Raw genomic sequence first — 22,629 nt, 5'->3', positions numbered from 1 at the left:
TACCAACGAATAGTGGAATTGACCGTCACATTATAACGTCCCCACGGCTGAAAGGGCGAACATGTGTGGCGCGACGGGGATGCGAACCCGCGACCCTCAAATTACGAGTCGCACGCTTTAACACGCTTGGCCATGCCGGGCCCAAAAGCAAAGTATTGTAGCAGAGCGTGGTTCCGATCCGATAATACAGGGACCTTACTTATATATTTTTGATGTATAAGTTTAAATTGCATATTTTTAGCTAAGGTTACGATTAACTTACAAATAAATTGATACAAATAATGTGATCTACTTATTATGTTTTAGTTTTTTAATTCATTATCACTGTCAGGAGAATGAGCGTCTTCCATGAAACAGTCAGAATATCAATGCTATCATTCCTTTTTTTGTAATGTGCATATGAAAATGTGAGATTTCATACAACTAACTATTTAACCCTAATTTTGAAATGACACACATATTTGGCTCACACACTTTTTGATAAACAAGAAAAAAACAATATTTAATTATTAGAGTAAAGCACATGACTCGCATATAAGATATTTGTGCCTTTTTCAACCTGCTCGCTCTGTTTTTATACTTTCTGTGATAATGCTTTGTACAATTAATACATTCACAGCCTAGACGTCATTATCCGTTGTTTGTGACTCCTATAAATTTATTATTTTCTAATTTCACATATTAGGAACTGCAAAAACAAGAGATTTTACCGCTTACTGTATCGCAGATCGAGGCCACTTGTTCGCCTTATCTTTGACTAAATCTTTACATAAAATATAATGATTGGACCTAGATTTGCAAACAGGTATACTCCTTCCCTCTAGTCTTACACTGCTAAATTAGGGACGGCTAGCACAGATAGCCCTCGAGTAGCTTTGTGCGAAACTCAAAAACAAACAAACAAACTTTATTGTATGAAACACCAAAATCAAGGACGACTATTACGTCGGCTGGGGAAGGGAGAGAATTATTACTTCTTTTTCTTATCAATGTAACAATTTAAGCTATTTTAAGCTACACTCTTAGTCATGCTAAACTCAAACTCAAGTCTAGCAAAAGGTATTCCTTGAAAAAAATAACTTAAAAATACTCTTCATGTCAGTCTTAATAAAATTTCCAATCGTGCTGGAACACATCCCAGCCGATGTCAATGTTAATAAAACCTCCAGTCGGGTAAGAATGCATCTCAGTTGGTGTCACTGTTTACTGCTAGAGATTTCTAAACACCTTTTCTAATGGAAAAACACGTACAACAACTCCATGAATAAACCCAGACAAGATGAACTTAGTAGTTATATAAGCCAATATTCTATATCAAAAATAGGCCTGCAATACAAAAGATATGAAAAGACTGTCTTAAAATGTAGAAAACATATAATGCACCTCCATATCAGATACGTGTATCGCTTATGCGTTTTCATAACTATATATCAATAAAAACTTCTAATGATGAAACTGTATTAGCAGGTTTATAAGCTTTAATGCGTCTTTACTGCCTGTTGAAATAAAAGGAGACAACGTATCGGTTTCTATACTAAGGTGTTTTCATGTCTTGTTATAAGGTTTTCAAGTTGTTTTTTAAATATAAACCGAAAAAGATTTTGCTTGTCTCTCAGTGGCACATCGACAGTCTGAAGGCTTATAACGCTAAAAACTAGATTTCAGTACCTAATCAGTGGCACAGCGGTATGTCTGCAGACTCAAATCCCTAAAAAAAGACTCGGGGGAAGGCAGCTAGTCATCACCACCCATCGCCAACTCTTGGGCTACTCTTTTACCAACGAATAGTGGGATTTACCGTAACATTATAACGCCCCCACGGCTGAAAGGGCAAGTATCCTTGGTTCGAGCGGGATTCGAACCCGCGACCCTCAGATTACAAGTCGAACGCCTTAACCCACCTGGCCATGCCGGGCCAAATGAAGGATCTTATGGACATTGATTAGTGAGAAACAAAAATATATATAAAATGGGCAAATTAAGAGGAACATGAGCGATAAACTTTCGTAGTTTATGTAATTCTTATCACAGACTTTTAGACTGTTGAAATTGTTTGAAAAAATTAAGATAAGTTTAAACTTATTGTTTTGGGGATAAGCGTTTGTCACAAAAAATGTAATTTTCTAAAAGTATAATAAGTTGTCACCGGTTTCATTGTGAAAGCTCTTCATGTTATTGTTGACGGATTTGTTGGAGGGATTTTAGGTGATCGTAAATACAATAGTGCAATTCATTTACCAAAGTCAATGTAAGAAACTCTTCTTAGACAGGCATGGTAAATAGTTTTATTTCTTATTTGCAAACAAAGCATCCAGAATGCAATGTTGTTATTGACAAAGCAATTCAATGTCTTGATAATATTTATCTCTTTAGAAATATTACTTATTCTGATTGAAAAATTAGTCAACTATCCAAGTTCTGGAGATATGTTGTAAGCTGTACTGAATTTAACCTGTGCTTCTAGTGATGGAAACTGGCAACTTCAGTTAGTTTTGATCGATATATTTTTGGTGTTTTGCTTATGATAAAATTATTTATTGTTTAGTAGTCCAATGTGGACAGATGTCAAACCTCCAAGATGATCACTCAAACGTTGAGAAACAAATGATTTGTGGTTGTTATTTCTGTACAACTCGAACCATCCCGTCCGTTTTGACTGACCAAATTATTGAAAAGACTGTCAACTAATAGTAGGGGAGAAGGGATTTAATTTAAGACCAGGAACCTTTTGCAGGTGTTATACAGTCAGTAAGTACAGGATTAGTTTTATAATACTGATTCCTAAATAGCAGCAGCTCGAGAACTTCAATTTGCAGTACAAATACCTTTAAAAAAATAGAATAAAACGAGATGAATCTGATTCAACTCTTTATTGACAGGTTGGAAAAGTACAGGATCACTTCCCTCTCTTTGGAGTCACTTTTAGTTGTAACATCTGATATCGTTACTGATTTATAGAGGGCATATGTCATTGGTCAACAGGCATGTTTCGAATTCAGAAATTTGAAATTAAAGAATCAGTTATCCCATCAAACCACTTCGTGAGAGACTTCCCAAAATAAACATTAAAACATTTTTAATACTATCAAGAAAAAACAGTGGATTAAAGTTTTTATCAAAGAAAGAGAAAGAAAGTTAGATAGAAATTTATTGGTTAAAAATTCTAGAATATGCGATAAATATGAGATTTATTTTGTGAACTAATATGTCATAGTTTCCTTCATACATTGTTTTGTTCATTAATATTATCTCAGTTGTATAGTAAAAATGTCGAGTGAAAAACATCTAACATTTGAAAAAGTTATTTTTGTTTGTAATTTCGCGCTAGCTGTTCCCACTTTAGCAGGGAAAATTGTTTGTTATTAAGTACAAATCTACACGAAGAGCTATGCCCTACCCACCACTGGTATCGAAACCCAATTTCTAGCAGTACACATCCGCAGACATACTGCTGTGCTACTTGGGGGCAGCAGTGAAAGACTAGAGAGAAAGCAGCTAGTTATTACCACCCACCGCCAACTTTTGGGTACTCTTTCACAAACGAATAATGGGATTCATCATCACATTATAACACCCTCACGACTGAAAGATCGAGCATGTATAATGGACAGGGATCCGAACTCGAGGCTCTTTTCGTTATTGATTGTACCTGTCTTTATTGTTGCTGTTTCAAAACAAACACACACACGCACAGAAAAAAACAACAAACTTTTGTGACATTTTTAAGCGTAAGTTTTCAAGCTTATTACATGCTGTTTGACAATAGTTCTTCGGTTCATTTGAAAGTTGCAAGTTCGAATCTCATTTCCACCAAACATGTTCGCCCTTTCAGCCATGCGGGCGTTATAATATCACAGTCAATTCCATTATTCTTTGGTAAGAAAGTAGTCCAAGAATTAGCAATGAGTGGTAATAACTCTTTGCCTTCCTTCAAGTCTTTCACTGCTAAATTAGAGACAGCTAACTCAAATATCCCTTGGGTAGCTGTGCGCGAAATTAAAAACAAATGACTAACAATCATCAAAAGGGAGGAGGCTTAATGATAAAATGGTGTATTTTTCAAGCATTCTAAAGCAAGATTATTTTATGAGGGTATTGATTGATTGTTTATTTGGAATTAAGCACAAAGCTACACAATGTATTATCTGTGCTTTGCTCGTCACGGGTATTGAAACGCGGTTTCTAGCAGTGTTACCCCGCAGACATACCTCTGTACCACTGGGTGTATATGATTGTGTCAGGCAAACTGTGGGTTGCTTGGGGTAGAAAGCTGTGAGATGAAAATAGATTATCTTTTATTCCTACTCAGTGGGTCTTATAAACACTTAAAATATAAAACTAAACAGTGTATTTTACCGAATTAAATAGTACATCACAACTATTATTATTTGCTTTTAAGACTTGTTTGTCCCTGTATGACATTTATTTTAATTGAAACCTGACATATTTTTTCTGAACTTGCGGAAAGTAATTGTGAAATCAGCATGCTTTATAATAGTTGTGCTAATTTTTATGATTGGGAAAGGGACACTTTTGGGACACGAAAGGCATGTCGCTGGGTGCACTTTCTTTGCGTGAACTTAGCTTTTTGCGCTTTTTATTTTATTATTATTTTTTAGTTAAACCCAAAACTACACAATGGGTTATCTGTGCTGTGCTAAAAACAGGTATCAAAACTAGGTTTTTAGTGTTAGTTATAAATCTTTAGACTTGCCGCCGTGCCACTGGGGATAACAGGTTTATAAGGTTCTTGACTTATCTCTATTACTCTTAAAATTTACAATAATCATTCATCTTTGTGCATAGCATACGAAACGAAAAGCAAATTTTGAAAGAAAGTTAAAATACGTATTGAATTTTACAGAACACCCAGATATCGAGTTTGACATTTATAAAACATGATGCTGAATCGAGAATATAGTTGGACGACGCTAAGTGAACGAGGTCCCTTGATAGCAAAGCTCTTTAAACCAGCAAGAAGACGCAAAATTTCTATTCCGATCGACTTTTCTGACGTCATATTGACATGCGCATGGTGTTTACATCCTTATTGCCTCGACGAAAACAAAAAAAGTGGCTTAGGGTTTTGCAAAGACGTGTAAAACTTGTGTCTTTTTTTGTCATATATTAAATCATTTGTAAATGAACCATTAGTTCAAAGAAACATTGTACAAAATCTTTTTGTATTTTAAAAGAGGCATCAAAGAATATGAAGAGACGCAATGCCGATTGCAGTAAAATAAGGCGCCCAGTGAAAAGGACGAAGATCGCAGAAAGCATTTACGGAAGGTAGTAAAGTAGGATAGTAGAAAAAAAGGAGCGTGAAGGCTTGTTACGTTAGGCCTAACGCACCATATTTAAGTTCTATGCTTAGTTTAATTAGCTGTCATGATTCTCGCTTAAAACTACAATGAATAAGGAATATACTATAAAATATTCTTTCCGTAATGGAAAAATATGACTAGATAGCTTGTAAATAATTTCCAAAGAAATACGTTATTAGGCCTATGAATAAGACGGAATGAATACGTGTTTTATTTGCAAGTTAAGACAGTAACTTGAGTAAAGTTACATAACAAGTTTAGCTTTAAAATTAAAAGTTTGTTCTCTGGTTTCAATCTGTGAGACGTTGTAATAAACGTTTTATTATCGTATACTAAAATATCATAAAGTATGTGAAATAATTGTTCGGTTTACAGTTGCTTTTTTAAAGTGTAGTTCAATAACTAGAAAATAAATAGATTAATATTTGTAAACACTGCTGTACTGCAGTCCTGGTATTCTCAACTTGCACTTAGCTGTTCGGTTTTTTTGTACTCTATACATGTCACAGAACATGAACAGAGTAACTTGTTTAATCTATTAATAATTTTGATTTTCATACTAAACTTTATAATATATTGAAAAATATATGTTTTTAATTAGTGTTTTAATTTAGAACTAATGTTGTACATTAATTTTATGTAATTATTTAATGTAAAAATCTAGGCCAGTGTTTATATTAGTAGTGGGTGTGTTAACCAAAGCATGAACATGAAAAAACATGATACTATAAACAACGCTTTCAGGTTCACACTTGTTTTTGAGAAGAAGCAAAAGTGAGCCTTTATAACAATTTTTGGGTCATTGTTTGATGCTTTGCATTTTTATGTTAAAGGAACATAATTAAAAACACTAATTCAGTTTGCAAATGGTATTGAAATCTTCAGGTATTTCTAGTTGCATTGAAGATTTTGAGATAAAATAGGGTAATGTAGATCAGTTGATAAATTTATCAGCTAGTTACCTTATAGTAAATGTACAGTAATGTATTTGGATTACCCATTAGATTAGTACCTACTCAACAGTATGATCGAATAAGAAGATTTAAGATTTATAGATAACTAGCTCTAGCCATTAAGGCAATATTTTATGATATATTTGTAGACCTTGATAACAGGATAAAAAGAGGTCTAACTAGCTGTATTTCATTTGGGACATTGCATAGTTTGGTGTCTATCTGTAAAAAAGTTTTTGTATAAACTTTGGAAATGGCACAGAGGAGGACCACTAAATTGATTTTGGAGGATGGAAGGGTTATCTTACAGAGTTATGGTAAAATCTAAAAACCTTATTTTGAGAAAAGAAGGGAAAGAGGTGATTTTATTTAGGTATGTAATATTATTTGGGGTATTGATAGTATAAAATCTTGTTTGTCCCGTATTCTCAAGATTATAGGATGAAAGTTTAAGGTCTGAAAAAGGTGTGCTTGGGTTCACTTGAGACAGTTTTATTTTTCTAACAGGGTTGATGACATAAAATGGTTTACTGTCAGAAACAGTGAAGACGAGAGCTTCACTTTGTTTTTTATAAGAGGGGAATTTGTGAATAACAGTTTTTTGTTTGTTTTTCTAAAGGATGGATGTGCAGGGACAGCCTTGGAGAACCAAATGGCCCTTAGTTGTCCATATGTTAAGCTTGCAAACATTGATAAAATGGAAGAAACTGTGTAAAGAAAAAACACTTACAGGGTGATCTCACTCAAATGAAAGGAATCTTTAACAAAAAACAAAAGTTTCTATCAGTAGATCCCTGTAGGCATAACTTGAAATATTATATGCAAGTCAGGTTCAATATTAATGCTAATAATTTAGCAAGTTGCTGGTTATGATTGCATATTTACTAGAAAAACATTGTCAGTGTATACATTTCAGAAGGAAATTGACAGGCTCTTATTGCTGAGTATAGATACATTTCAGTCTCTTATGTTGTAAGATTTGGACTAAAAGTTACTATAATTGTGGTTTGTGGTATTGTTTTGCTAATCAGTGCTATGTTGATTTTATAATTCTCTTTTGTGCTTCATGATAATGCACCAATAAAGGGAGAATAGCGTGAAAAAATAGGGAGGAGAGAGAGCAAGGGATGTGGTTGCATCCCTCTCTGAATAATAATGCCCATCTCCTGATTCTCCCAAATTCACATCATGTGGTCAATCTCAGTGTTTATTGTGTAATTTACAGTTACTTTATCTATTTGTCAAAATTCATGTTTCTGTTGTTGTCATTCTCCTGGATTGATTTTCTGCTCTAATCCTTAATTTTCATAAAAGTTCATTAACTTGTTAGAAAGGTGACATCGAAGTACAAGAGTGGAAACATATAAAAAAAGATAAATATTTGATTAAAAAACTGTTGAGTGATTAAAACAAAAATAATAGGTTACATATCACTGATGATGTTACACAGGGTAGTATTCCTTGAAACATCACTGTTGATTTTGAAGTTAGAGACATTTACCATGCTGAGTTTCAGAATGTAAATTTGTTTTTGTTCATATTACTCACAGAAATTGTTGTTGACATAAAATGTATGATCAATTACTCATCTTTCCCAAATTATATTTTGGTTTAGTAAAAAAAATTGTAAGGAATATGCAGTTTTAACTTTCCTGAATGGTTAAAAAAAAACCAAAAAAAACGGAACTTTCCACTTGACCCCCTGGATAGCAAGATAGTTGCTTCAAAATGCTTGGTTTCCATGGCAGTTATTCCTATTGGCCAGCCAGCTAGACTCAACAATCATCTGTGGTGTAGTTTTGATAGTAGTAATAAGTAATTGCTAACTTGTGATATTAATAAAATGCAAACCAAGTAACTTACACATGTTCTTCCCTCATTCCTATATCTGTGATTAATTGACACAAGTATTAGGCTAAGCGGCTTCCATTGACCCGTAAGATTTTGTTATTTATAAGTGATAATTCTTAATAGTGAAATACATATATTTACTACAGAGTGGCCATCAGAAGTGGGAAGTTTTAGGCTATTGATCCTGGTACAAATGGCTGAGTTATATCAATTTCTGTCTTAATCAAGCATCTTTTAACTTTTTATGAAATAGTTTAAAACATTATTACATGTAACTAAGACATGTTTTTATATTGAAGAAAATGGTCGAAAAGAAAACACAAATTAAGATTGAAAATACACATTTATGAACATTTAACCCTATATGAACAGGTTTCTCTATTGGACTCACAATCCACGTTGAAAAATTAATTTTTATTGTAATCCCAAACTTATTGTCCTGAAACAGTGTGAATTTAGTAAATGTGAAAAGTCTGTGATAATGAAAAAAATTTATGAAAATATTTATTGTAAGATTTACTGAATCAGTATGAGTGCTAGGTGGTTTTTACATTAAGAATAAAAATATTTCTGTTTATCTTAGTTTTTATATTTCATTTCCATACTCTCTAGAACCTCTTGAATGAACATTAGTTGTTTTATTTTGGTAACATTTTATAATTTCTCATATGTTCTCTACCATAACACTAACTGTAACAAAATAATATGTAATGAAAGTGAAAAAATGTGAAGTAAGGTTAAAAATATATATTTTTTTCTAAAATTACTGCAGGTTATAACAAACAATTACAGTTATACAAGTTTCCACTTTTCACAGCTTCTTTTATTTAACTTTCTTTTATTGCTCTTTGAACCTTGTAGAAATGCAGCAACAAACAATAAATCACTCAGTGGGATATTGAAAAGTTTATGGTAAACAGTTTTAACTTACCTCATGCTGTGCTTAACTATGTATGTTCTTTGAGGAATGGACTCAAAAATTGTTCTAATTTAAGTTTTCTTGTGTAAAGTAATAAGTTTTTTTTTTTCAGAAGATCATTAATCTGCTTTGACATCAAGTCCACGAGTTGACTGCAATCTTTACTAATTTTTGGATCGTGGTACCACACCTCAGTTATGGCCTCAATTAGCTTATCTTTCGTAGTATAGTCTTTTACCCGAAGTCTTTCTTTACAAATCACCCAAAGATTTTCCATAGGATTTAAATCCGGAGAGTTTCCAAGCCAGTCCAGCACCTTTATTCGCGTTGTAGTCATAAAATTCTTCATAAGTTTTGATGTGTGGCACAGAGCCAGATCTTGCTGAAAAATGCCAGATCCATCTGGAAATATCTTTTTCACTTCTGGAATGACTCTTCTCTGTAAAACTTCGATGTACTGTGGTCCTTGCATCATACCTTCTACGATATGTAAGCCTCCGATGCCATAGTAGCTGAAAAAGCCCCAAAACATCTTCTTCAAGGGATGTTTTACGAACTGATTGATGTGAGATTCTCGAAGTTTCTCACTTGGAGATCTGCAAACATGCAGACTTCTTTGACCCTGCACAAAGAAATGAGTCTAGTCACTGAATAACACCTTCCTCCATTGTTCTTGCATCTAGTTCTTGTATTTCAGACTCCATTGATACCGTTTTTTTTTTTATTGAGTAGGTAAGAAGTTGTTTTTTGACTGGTCTCCTTGCCCTTCTAACGCAAATTCGAATGACGTAATATTCCTCAAAATTTCGTCATATATCCCAAAAATAGATTGGGATAAAAAAAACACAGCTAATGACGTCGTCTGTGTGAATAAATGACTATTAAAGAAAATCAGCAGGTCCAGCGAGCCTACACTGGCTGCCATGCTGAAAATATTGTAAAATGATCATTTGTTTCAATTAATTTGCACAAGGGTGTATACACACATTAAGCAATTTGTAGATTATTTAACTTTGAAACACCCTAATATTAATTTTACTTGAGAAACAGAAAAACAAAATTATCTTCTTCTTTTTTTGTATCTAAATCAGCAGATTAGATGATTTTTGTGATAAACAAATGTTGTTAAAAACAACAAATACAGACTTACATACTGGACTCAACAGATTTACTTTAAATTTATTTAAACATAACCTTATACTCAGTTTTCTCAATAAAGAATATAACATCTGCTCTGAGTGCCTATTTCTTTATACCAAAAAAGCAAATTTACAGAACATTCTAATAAAAAAAAAATGGCTATACCATGCACATTATTCAAGTCATAACAAATCTGAACCCTTCAAAGAAATCATACACTGTTAATAATTACACATTCATTTCTTAGATCAGCAAAGTTTGATAATGAATCTCAAATTTTAAGAATAATTAAAACATTTATCTACAAGTTGGATTACAAATGGTTTTTAATTCACTTTTCAAAATAGCAGTTTTTTTTTTCAGTGCATTTGAAAGATGCTCTTTAACCCTAAATGTATAGGTGGGGATCAAAGTGCACATGCTACAATATTTTACAGAGTGAAGTTTTATATGCTGTTATGAGTTTGTTGTCAGATTTATAAAATGTTTGTGTTGTTTCTTATTTCTGTTTTAACAAGTTTATGGTACAGGAGAGTAAATACAAGATACATAATACAGGGACATTAAAAAAGAAAAAAAAAGATATGCACTTCCAATATATAAATTGTAAGGTAAACAATAGTATTTTTTATTCTTCACATGAACTTTACCTTGCACTCTGGTTTATCAGAGTTTGCATAGGCCATTGTGTAGTTTTGTGCTTAACCACAAACAAACAGTGTTTATGTAATGTGTAAAATATATGTATGTAGTGGAAAACTAATTCAATTTCAGTTTAAGTGATTCTTAGAGGAACAAATTGTTTTTATTTTGTTTGTTTAAACACTGACTCTGTTTAATACTTCTTTTACATGTGATGATTAGTGATCAGTTACACTTGATTATCCAGTTTATAAAGTAGAGAATATGCAGCTAAAAACAGATGGATTGGGGTAAGAGGGGGTCATTCAACCTACAGAAGTGACAGTGCAAATAATGAATAAATGAAGGAACCAGAAGGAATAATTAAAGAAGCTATGGCCAGGTGGTTAGGACATTCAACTTATCTGAGAGTTGTTGGTTGAAATCTCCATTCCACCAAAAATGTTGACCCTTTCAGTCGTGCAGAAATTATAATATAATGGTCAGTCCCACCATTCTTTGGTAAAAGAGTAGTCCAAGAATTAGTGATGGGTGGTATTAACATGTTGCCTTCCTTCTAGTCTCTCACTGCTAAATTTTAGACAACTAGCTTAGATAGGCTTCAGGTAGTTTTGCATGAAATTATAAAACAAAATTGAGGAAAAGTCTAATGTGTTAAAAGTGAGGGTCAAGAGATGAAAGAAAGTTATAATAATTTTTAACAATGTCATACAGGTAATGGTGTAGCGGATTAGCAAGTAGAAGAAAGGTATAAAGTTTGAAGTGTTTGTAATAAACTTTAACAAATTAAAGTACTAAGAATTGAGAAAGATGCTAACATGGTAAACAGATGGACAGGAGGGTGAAATGGAATTGATATAATTTCTGTGTAGTCAGGATTGGTGTGATATAGAGAGTAAAAACAGCTGAAAAATGTTGGTATAGTAGAATAGTTGAAATGTGTTGTTTGGCAACAAACAGAACAAAAGGATACATTTGACATAATTTGATGTGGTAAAAAGAAATAGAACTAATTTTGCTATCTGAAAGATGCTGGTTTGGTAAAAAAAATTGGTCAAAGGATGATAGTTGAAAGATGTTGGTGTGGTAAGAAAGTAAAAGGGGGGGGATTTGTTGAAAGGCAAGATATGATTTAAAGATAGGAGAAAGGATGAGGTTGCTTGATGTTTTTTGTGGATGAAAAAAAAATGTATAAGGATACTGGATGATATAGATGAAAACAGGACAGTTAAAAGATGATGGTGGAAAGTCAGAAAAAAAAGGAAGATGTCTGAATTGTTTTGGTTTGGTAGAAAGGAAGTAAAATATTAATTGAAAGAGAAAAAAGGTGGATTGTTGGAAGATGTTCATGTTGTAGTAAGACAAGATAGAGGGGATGAGTTGAAAGAAAAGATATGTCAACAACCCTTGATTATTTAAGGCTGTCTTTGCACACCCATCCTTCAGAAAACTACAGTTTTAAACCTATCTTATTTTTTTTTAACAAATTATGAATATTGGTATAGTAGAAAGACGAGGAAAAGAAAGTTGAAATTTGTTAATGTTTCTTAATACAAATAGAGCACAGATAGCCCTTGTGTAGCTTTGTATGAAATTATAACAAAAACCAATAGAATAATAATAAAAATTTATTTGCTAAAAGATTATGAAATTTATATATTTTTTCACAATTTTATTTGAAGGAATTTTTTTTTTATCTTCATATTAAGCTCATCTAGGTAGATTATTTCATTATTTGATATTTTAAAATTGATTTATGTTTTCTTTTATACAATCTTTATAGCAGCACTTTCTTGTATCTCAAATTCCTGTTGGTATGGGCACTTGTACTTTTGGCAGACTTCATCTTGGAGTTTCGATTTGAATATTTGTGGCCATTCTGGTTGCTTCTTCGCAGTGTTTATGACTCCTTCAAGTATCAGGGTCTGGTAAGGCATTATCTTTAAAATATTAACGAAAAAAAAGATAAACCAATTGCTATTATAATATAAAGACCTTAACTTTAAAACATAAGCAAAAAACTACTTGTTAAGGTGTTGTCATTTAAGAGAATAGAACTTAACTCTCTCACCAAGAGCTTGGTGCATGGGACTGACCTCATCACCATTTTTACTTATTGTAGTTTACATACTACTAACTTTTAATATATTAAACGTATCATAAAATTTGCAGTGAAGTATTTTTACTAACATTTGTCTGTGACAGTATCGATTGTTCATTTTAAACTAGTATGATTTTTTCTTTTTAAGATTAAATATACTTTTCTTTGTCTGAATCTCAGATGTCATTTCTATAATCTTTAAAACCTCTTAAATGCAGTAAAATTTTATATTTTATCTTTTATTATGCATATTGATTCTTCATCCTGTAGAAAACTTGTCAACTATAATGAAAAGAAAAATTGTAAAATCAGAAAAAATAAATGAGCAGCTGTGTCCTTTTTTCTTCATTTATTGTTCATTCAAAGTACAAACCATGAAAGTTTCAACTGTTAAACATGTTTCACATATTTTCTGTGTTTATTTTATTTTCAATTTCCAAAGTTGAAATCCATTGTAAATAAAGTTTGTCATCAACCATCTTTACTCATGTTTTAACCCATCTTTGCACATGTTAACTATGATATGACACCCTTGAGAGCAACAATGCATATGTAAAACAGGAAAGTTTCATTCATACATACCATTGTTCCAAGAACACAATGTTGAACTAAGTGATTTGTGTTTTTTACAACATTTACAAAAGAAATTTCCCAGAGTAATAAAATTGCAGTTAGAATGTTTAAAAACATTTATTATGTGGTTTAGCATTGTGCTGGTTAAATAAACATTGTAGGTTTGTGGAATTTTGCAACCTAAGTGTATGAAGGTATTATTTGGGCACTTATAAAACTTTCCATCCTTGTGATTTGAAGTTCTTAAGTTTCAAATGTTGTATAATGTGGTTTTTAAATTTACCTCAGTTTAGCAGATTAGATAACATAGATGTAGGAAGCCTAACTATGTATTGGTCTACAAAATACAAATGTAAATATTATACAAGTATACTAAAAACAACAACAATATATTGACTACTGTACATTACATGTGTATATAAATATACATATTACAGTTTACTCATAAATATTTAAAATTTATTTATATTTCTTAGTAAGTGAGATGTACACAGAAAAAACATTTATTTCACATGTGTACTAGTGTTACGAGATAAAGTGCTTGTGCATCTAACATGCCAAGCGTCATTTAGTCTTACGGGTGGAGAGTGTAGAGATGGTAAATTTTGTAGGCTTCAAACATTAACTTTTAAAAAACAAAAAAATTATTAAGTTACTGTATTAGTTTCCTTAAAAATCTCTAATGTAGTAGGGTTGCTAAATAAAGTGTATGTGGGTTGTAAACAGTCCCATTCTTATTCAGAGCAATGACTTGTTGATAACACTTCTATAGTTTTGTCAAAATTTTTACTTTCACCTTCAAGCTACTTATAAACAACTGTCAGAATTATGTAAAGGGGATAATGGTTGTAAGCTTGAGCTACTTAGTTGCAGATGGTACTTAAGAACTTTCAAATGATTGATTTCAAGGGTGGAGCCACTCTTGTAGATTTGCTAAATACATTGATGTTTCAGAAATCATAGAGGTAGGAGGTTCTTATTTTATATTTAGCTTGTCTACGTCTCAAATTTGAGTTTCTAATTCATTAGATGCTTGTACATATTGTATGGTGGGCAAAATAAAATAGAAACTGAGCAATAAAACAACTGGATGTGTTATGTGACACACAAACACTGATACTCAGCATTTTTTTCTTTACATTTCTTTTTTTTAGGTTAAGAAGTTAAAACATATAATTTTAAATTATAAACTAGATTTTGATACCAGCCTCATTGACGTAAGTAGGAAAAATGTTATTTGATAACATTTGAAAATAACATTCAAAAACATTGTGGAACATGCACTTTAAGCTGCTGGGGCAAAAGGGTTTTGGTAAGTTCTTGGGTTTCTAATGCCAGATGTATCATCACCTAGTTTCACAAAAAATTACAGCACATTCTACCCAGCTATTTCAGTTTTATATATGTCCTTTCTTTATATGTAAATCTCTGGTGAACTTGGTCACAAAAAGCAGTAACTACAACATTTTTTTGAGTTACTTATCTTAAAAACAAAAGTTTTTTATGTAATTTTGAAACCATTTCCAATTCTTTTGAGTGATCCTTCAGTGTGGATTCCAGTACGTGGTGAAGGTACCTCCCATGGAATGTTCTGTTCTTTCAGTTTACTTTCCCTGGGGTCCAAACATTCACCCACATGTTTGCCATGGATTCTGGTGGTTGAGGGGCCCAACCCTAACACACCACTTTAGCCTTGAAATCCTGTAGATGGGTGGCCTTGGGGTGGCTCCCACTTGGGTCAATCAGCTGGTTCACTTGGGCTAGGGTCAACCAAATACCAGTGTTTGGTGTTCTCAACAGGTGTTGTGGACATTGTATCTGATGCTGGTGTTTTGGTATAGTGCTCAAGAAACCCTGGCATTGCTGCAGTGTCCTTGTTTAGCATTGTTGTGCATCACCTTGTAGGGCTCCATGGTGGGTGGGGTCAATGACCACTGAAATATTCCTTTTTTTTATGGATCCTTCAAGTAAAAATTTAAATAAAATAGTGAAAAAACAGTCCATAAGTAAATGACTACATCTTGAAGATTCTGAGCAGCAATGTTCAACATCTATTGTACCTCATTTTCTTATACTACATTCTCTTTTAGACAAGCATTTAGGGCAGATGTTTTCCTTTTTCATTCAGAAGGAACTAGAGGGACATGGTGGCTCTCCAAAGTCAGTAAAGAAGCTTCGTTCTGGTGACATATTGGTGGAAACATCCACATCTCATCACAGTGAACTCCTCTTGCATTCAAAGGCAATTGGGGATATACCTATTGAGGTTACACCTAATGCTACTTTGAATTCATCACAAGGAGTTATTGTTGAGAGGAATTTGAAGAACATCCTTGAGTCAGAGATTCTTGCTGGTTTCCTCACCCAAGGAGTTTCTGCAGTGAGACATATCTCCACTCTCAAAGATGGAATTATGATGCCGACCAGGTTATCTTAATTGCAAGGTACAGTCATACATTCCAAACCCTCTCAGATGTGTCCAGTGTCAGCAGTTCAGTCACTCAAAGACATCATGTCGTGGTTCCTTGACATGTGCTTGTTGCTGTGGCAAGGACCACGATGCCTACGAGTGTGAAACAGACCTTCATTGCATCAGTCACAATGACTTTCACCTGTCCTAAATGGTTGGAAGAAAAAGAGGTGCAGCATTTGAAGATGATTCAAAACATTACTTACCCTGAGGTTTGAATGTTGCAGTCCACCACTTCATCTTGGACATATGCTGATGCACTTTGTTCCCCTACTACAATGAGAGTGCAGACAGATCTTGCTGTATGTTTAAAAGAATCATTCTCAAACCAAATGAAAAGTCTTTTGATCTCCATAGTTAAAAAGTTGATGAATCAACTTCAACACTAATCTCTGTCCCTTACATACATTCCAACAAACTGCAAGATCCATATCTTTAGGTTCTGGGTAAAGGCATTTCCTTAGATACATCTTCTTCTCCCACCCCAAGATACAAAATGATCATTCATTCATGCCCTCAGTCACTGGAATCCTCTTCCAACAGCAAAGACTTGCCCAATTGACCCAGGGTAGGATCCATGGAGGTCGATAGACCTCCTTCGAATAAAAACAGTAAAGAAAAAAGATGTAGTTATAAACAGAAGGGTTCTCCACCCAATTCACCTCCACATAAATAAAAATGGTCATCTTGATACAATGGAACTGTTGAGGCTTACATTCTAATCTGGTTGATATCAAAACTCTGGTTGCTTCCTACCATCCTGTATGTCTTTCCTGTGTTGGTCGGTTTTCTTTGTACAAAAATGACAGGCTGTGTGATGGATGAGTGCATGGGGGGGTAGCACACTTGGTTGATCAGCATGTGCCCACCCTATCTTTGTCACTTGACCACACTCTTGGAGGCCATAGCCATCTGTGTTTCCTTTGGTCTTACCATCATTGTTTGTTCTCTCTATCTGTCTCCTAGAGAAACTTATGATCAATCAGACTTTGATGCTCTCATTGAACAGTTGCTGTCTCCCTTTTTAATCCTGGGAGACTTAAAAGGACATCATCCGCTCAGAGAAAGTGCTGATTTTGAGAGAAGGGGTTGCTCCGTAGAGTGTATGCTCTTTGATCACAACCTTTCACTTTTCAGTAGCAGTTCTACTTATTTTCATGCACCAAGTCAGTCCTTTTCTGCTATTGATCTCTCAATTTGCTCCAATTCACTATTCTCCCTCTTTTCATTAGAGTGTTGACAGTGATCATATTCCTATAATTTTGAGAGAGACTGGCCGTGGTCGATGCTATCTGACCTGTGTGTCCTGTGGAAACTGGATCAGGCAAACTGGCCCTCTTTCACTGCTCTTGCAGAACTTGATCCTGCCATTGTCTGTTAGCCATCAGTAGATGACTGTGTGGCAGCAGTAACTGACTGTATTTTACAGGCAGCTGCTCAATGAGAGGATGGTTAATGCTCGTCTTGTTTGGTTCCTTGAATGAAACAACCTCCTCTCGCACACCCAGTGTGGGTTCTGAAGATAGCTCTCCACTGTGGACCACCTGATTGAACTTGAAGAAATGTTAATCAGAGAAGCCTTTCTCATATGACATCTTGTATCAGTATTCTTTCATATTGAGAAGGCTTATGATACAACATGGAGGTATGGCATTTTACAAGACCATATATATTGGTTACATGACCATTTGCCTATTTTTATTAAAAATACATGGACTATGGTCCTGCATTCAAGGCTTGGCTCCATGCCAATTAGTTGTTGACTTGGAGTGAGCAATGTGAAAAAAACTTTTCCAGATAAAACCCTCTATTGGACTTTGGCTGTCTTGCTACCGTTATCTGAAAGAGGAAGTTGTTCTGACTAGACTACGCATTGGTCACAATTTTTAAACTCATCATTTTGTATTATCTTGGATTGATGCACCAATGTGCTGTCTGTGTAACACTCAGGTCACAATAAGCTACATTTTACTGACTTGCCATCATTATGACTCAACAACGGCACCATTTTAAGCATGTTCTGTCCCAAGGTCTATCCGTAATGTTGGACAGTTTTATTGGCAGTCGTGACACTGTCTACCTTGGAAATGTTTTTAGTTTTTTAAAAGCCATTCTTTTTAATGCTATTTAAGTTTTTTAATTTATACATAAGACATTTTTAATGTGATTCCCTTCTAAGAATCAACGTACATATAGTTTGCTTTGAAATTAGAAAAGGCTGTAACATCAAAAACTCGAAACCAGGACTGGAAAGGCCAACTTCAGGTGACTAACGCTGCTGTTTAAACTACTTGTTAATCATCCTGGCAAGTTATAATTGAAGTTTTGCTACAAGTCTTTTAAAACTTTTATTACTTTACTTTTTGAAAAAGGCCATAATGTTGAATAACTCAGAAGCAGGACTGGAAAAACCAACTTCAAGGGACTAATGGTGGTTTTTGAACTTGCCTTTTAGTCTTTCTGGCAAGTTATGATAATTACAATTATGATACAGAAAGTGCTTTACAACTTGTATTACTGTAATTTTTATCTCACTGCTGGAGATTAGATGTAAAAATTGGTTTTACTGCTATTTATGTTTGTTTTTAAACTTTGTTTTGTTTTACCTTAACTTCCTTTTATGAATTTTACCTATTTAACTTTAATTTTATCTTTTTACTGGATGTTTGGTGCAGATAGCCTAGTTGCTTTGTGCCATAAAACACCAAATCTACCTACCTACCTATCTATTGAGTGAAAAAGAAGCAAGGAAAGTGTTTGTTTATCATAGGGCCTTATTTTCATGTGGGATGACTAGAGGTATTTGTTTAATCAATATCTTCTGCCATTCACATGTAATGGAGTGTGATAATACTGTTACTGAATTGCAGTATGCCCACAAATTTGTAAATTCATTGATTAATGACATCTACTTTAGAGACATAGTTTAAGGGAAACAGAATCATACTTTTATACAAGGAAACATTGTAAATTGTTACTAAGTGATAGTTTGGATGACAAAAATTGTATGTTGTGCTTTGGCTTGTCAGTGAATTCTGGTTGTGACAAAGCTTCTTTATTTATTGTTTATTATGCTGTGGTTGGTTTTTTCTAACAACGGTTGCTTTTAACAGTTGATGTTGCTTTTTTATTTTTTGTATGTGTGTGAAAAGAAAGGAATTAACTTAAAGTGCAGGATTTAAATACACATGAGAGTTGAACATATAGTATCATTAAGACAAAGTTAAAAGTCAACTGTCTGGAAATAAAATTTATAGTAGAATTGACAAGGGTGTTTTCATAGATCTTTCTTGAAAGAGAAACTTGCTTACATGTACGTTAGGCCTAGTGAGAGTCATCATTGAAATCATTATTTATGTGATTCTGAAATTGATTTCATTTTCAAGTCAACTAACTTGTGTGTTTGGAATTCTAGCAGTGTGTTTTGTAATGTTATCCTTCTCATCTGAAGGTTTCACGTAACCTTGGGTTCTTTGACAGATATTTAGGGATTTCACATAATTCAAGAGTTCTGCATATTCTAGTGGGTAAATATAAACAGTAAAAATCTATCTAAGCTGGAAACTGCATAGGGCAGAAATCTGTACAAGCTGGAAATATCAAAATTTTGCAGCATTATTTTAAGATTTCTCTTCTAAAAGACTCTTTTTGGTGGAACCTGCATAACGTAGACAGAAAACTATCTTTCACCTACCTCATCTATTAACAAGTAGGATTAGAACTTGAGTAAGGTGGAAGAAATGTTTTTGATTAAATATAAATTTTTTATTTAGTTACTTAATTCTTTAAATGTTAATAAATTCTTGTTTAATTAATAATTTTCATATATTTTGTTACAGTAAGTATTGATTAAATATAATCTGTTCTTTTTTTTGTCATCAGTATTCCAGAGGTATCTATTCAAAAGAATGGTTGACTGTACTTTTGGTCGCATCTGATGATAAAAAACTAGAGAAATGATGGGTAATATGTAAATGTGAAAATCCGTGCTTGTTCAAAAATTTAAGGAAGAATTAACTTCTTGTGGAATGAAAAATGAATAATAAAGCATGGATGACAAGTGCTATATTTGAGAAATTTTTGAAGAAATTAAACAAAGGAATGGAACAAGAAAATAGGAATATTCTACTTTTCATAGATAATGCAACTTGTCACCAAAAAGTTCAACTTTCAAATGTTCATTTAGTCTTTCTACCTCCATGTACAACATCAGTTCTACAGCCACTAGATAATGGAATTATACAGTGTATAAAATTGAAATACAGAAAATTAATGCTTCAATGTATTATTGCCAACATGGACGACTGTAAGAAGCATCTGAAATGATTGTGAAAATTGACGTGTTAGATGCAATTGCATTTTTAAGTCATTCAATCACATGCATAAAAGATGAATGCATAATAAAGTGCTTTCAAAACTGTGGATTTATTCTTGATAATGGCAGAGGTTGTGGAGAAGTTGTTTGTTGTGACAATTCTAGTGAAACCCAATTGATTGAGGAGATTGATGCACATGATTTTGTGAACGTGTAAAGTTTTGTGAACGTTGATAAAAATGTTTTAACAGAAATTGTTGAAATTTATTTGAAATCTATAGAAAATCACAAGATGGTAACAGTGTGAGAGATTCAGAAGATGAACAAAATAGAAAAGATAGTGAGGAAATAGAAATTTCTACTTTCTCGCAAGTGTTAAGTTGTATTAATGCTATCATATTGTTTGTAAAAATGAAGGGGGAAAATGAACTTCACAAAAAGGCCGTAGAATTGATGTTCTCTTTTAACTACATGAGAAAGCTCATTACAAAAACGAGACAGTTGAAATTGGACACTTTCTTCAAATAAATTTTATTAAGATTTTGTGTACATTTTGAATGTCTATTTTTGTTCTTATTCTAACAAATATAGTATAAACAGTATAATAACTTTACTTACAAATGTCTTACATCCCTTGAGTCAAGCAAGTATAACATTCCACTCAAACATTATATATAATTAAGGAAATAAATGTTCATTATGTCTAAGCCGGAAATTTTACTCGGTCCCATGCAATTCCGCCTTAGACAAGTTTTACTGTATATATTTTGTTCATTACATTCTGATTAAACTTCTTGACTACTTTACTGTGATCCATTAAGAAATTTGACATATTAAAATTCATTGAGGTGTAATTTTGAGGTATCAAAAATCTGTTTTTTTCTTAGTAAATGGTTATGTGTGTGCTCTGTGAGGGAATAGAGGATTTCTTGAGTGTCTCTGCCCATTTTATTAATACATTATCATGTGTAACATACTTGTTTGTGATTCAAGAGTTGCTTAAAGTATCTATGTTTTAATTTTTTTTTCAGGCCTTCTCCGTATTTTTTGTGTTTATTGCCCTGACGTCCGACATGATATGCTTTCTCTTTATACCAGTTCACTGGTTGTTTTTTGCAGCCAGTACATATGTTTGGGTACAGTATGTTTGGCACACAGGTATTTTCTCATTCCTTGAGCATACAAGTTTTGTATGTTGTTGATTTCATTGATTTCTTAAAGTTATAAGTATAAATAGTTTCTTTAAAAACTTTAAAATTTTAAAGGGATTTTTAACTGCAAAAAATTTTAGTAGTTTATCAATTAAATAAATGTAAGGTACCTTTGTTTTGGAGTTAACAACAGTATTTGTTGTTAATTGCTATTGAAAGTTTTCTTAAAATGCATTTGTTCATGAACATCAGTTATGATTAATAATAATCACAAATTCACTTGCATGCAAACTCTTACATTTTGAAAAATGCTGTGAATAAAAATGACTTGCAAATTGGTTCTAAGTAATAATATCAATAATTGTGTTCAATAAATTAAGGTCTGTGTAAACATTAATCAAGATATCTGTAAATATTTTATGTCTCACAGCGGATCATGAAAACAAAATAAATAACATTCTGTTTTAGAACTTCATCATTAAATTCAAGGGTTTCTGTTTTTATAGGAAAAACTAAAAACTTATTTAGATTACTTGTTCCCTTTTCTTCAAAGTGAACATTAAAAGTTTAGATTTAATTTTGAAAGAATGTGAATATAGTTATCTAGTGAAAAATACACTAAATTGAACCAAACTGTTAGAAGACTTGAAATTAGAGAAGCTAGTTTTGACAATCTGAGCATGTTTTTGAGTTCCATGTAGGGCTGGAGAAAGTATTTTAAATCTAATTTCAAGTCAAAATTTGTTTGATATGTTGTGATTTCCCCCTCCCCAACTTGTGCATGTGGTATTAGTTTTTTTTATTTATTTTTCATTGAATATGTTCGTTGTTTAATATAAACAATAATTACGGTTAAACATCATAAACAGTCCTGCTGCTGTTCTGTTACCTCACCATTATGGTGTCATGATAAATATATAATTGAAACTTGGCATAAAGGAAGCTGATTAAATGTAGTTTGTTAGTTGTTATTCACTTTTTATGCAGATTTGAAGTTTAATCAATTAATATAATACATGAAGAACACACTTTTGTGTTTCAGTGATCTGTTTCCTTATGGATGAATACCACAAAAGTAGTAATTTTTGTTTTCTCATTATGACTTCTGAGTTATAAAAAATTGCCAGTTTAACTGATTGTTTATCACTGAAAATCTTGGCATTAATTGTTAAAAGTATTTTTCAATGATG

The 22,629-nt window shown here is 32.9% G+C and overlaps 1 protein-coding gene across 2 annotated transcripts in view; it reads left to right on the top strand.

Moving 5' to 3' along the window:
* Positions 1–4,726: 4,726 nt before the first annotated feature.
* Positions 4,727–22,629, top strand: part of LOC143257609 (macoilin) — a 38,884-nt gene continuing 20,981 nt past the window's right edge. Inside the window, exons 1-3 of one of the 2 annotated variants that reach the window (XM_076516592.1) lie at positions 4,727–5,289; positions 12,613–12,757; positions 21,320–21,446. In XM_076516592.1, the coding sequence (XP_076372707.1) occupies positions 5,210–5,289; positions 12,613–12,757; positions 21,320–21,446 (352 nt within the window). In that variant the 5' untranslated portion in view covers positions 4,727–5,209. The remainder of the gene's footprint in view (positions 5,290–12,612; positions 12,758–21,319; positions 21,447–22,629) is intronic. The other variant, XM_076516593.1, reaches the window with a different exon arrangement.

Source organism: Tachypleus tridentatus, chromosome 7 (genome assembly GCF_004210375.1).
Source record: "Tachypleus tridentatus isolate NWPU-2018 chromosome 7, ASM421037v1, whole genome shotgun sequence".
NCBI classification, from domain to species: Eukaryota; Metazoa; Arthropoda; class Merostomata; order Xiphosura; family Limulidae; genus Tachypleus; species Tachypleus tridentatus.
The sequence above is the reverse complement of the archived record's forward strand: the minus strand, read 5'-3'. Positions and strand labels throughout refer to the sequence as shown.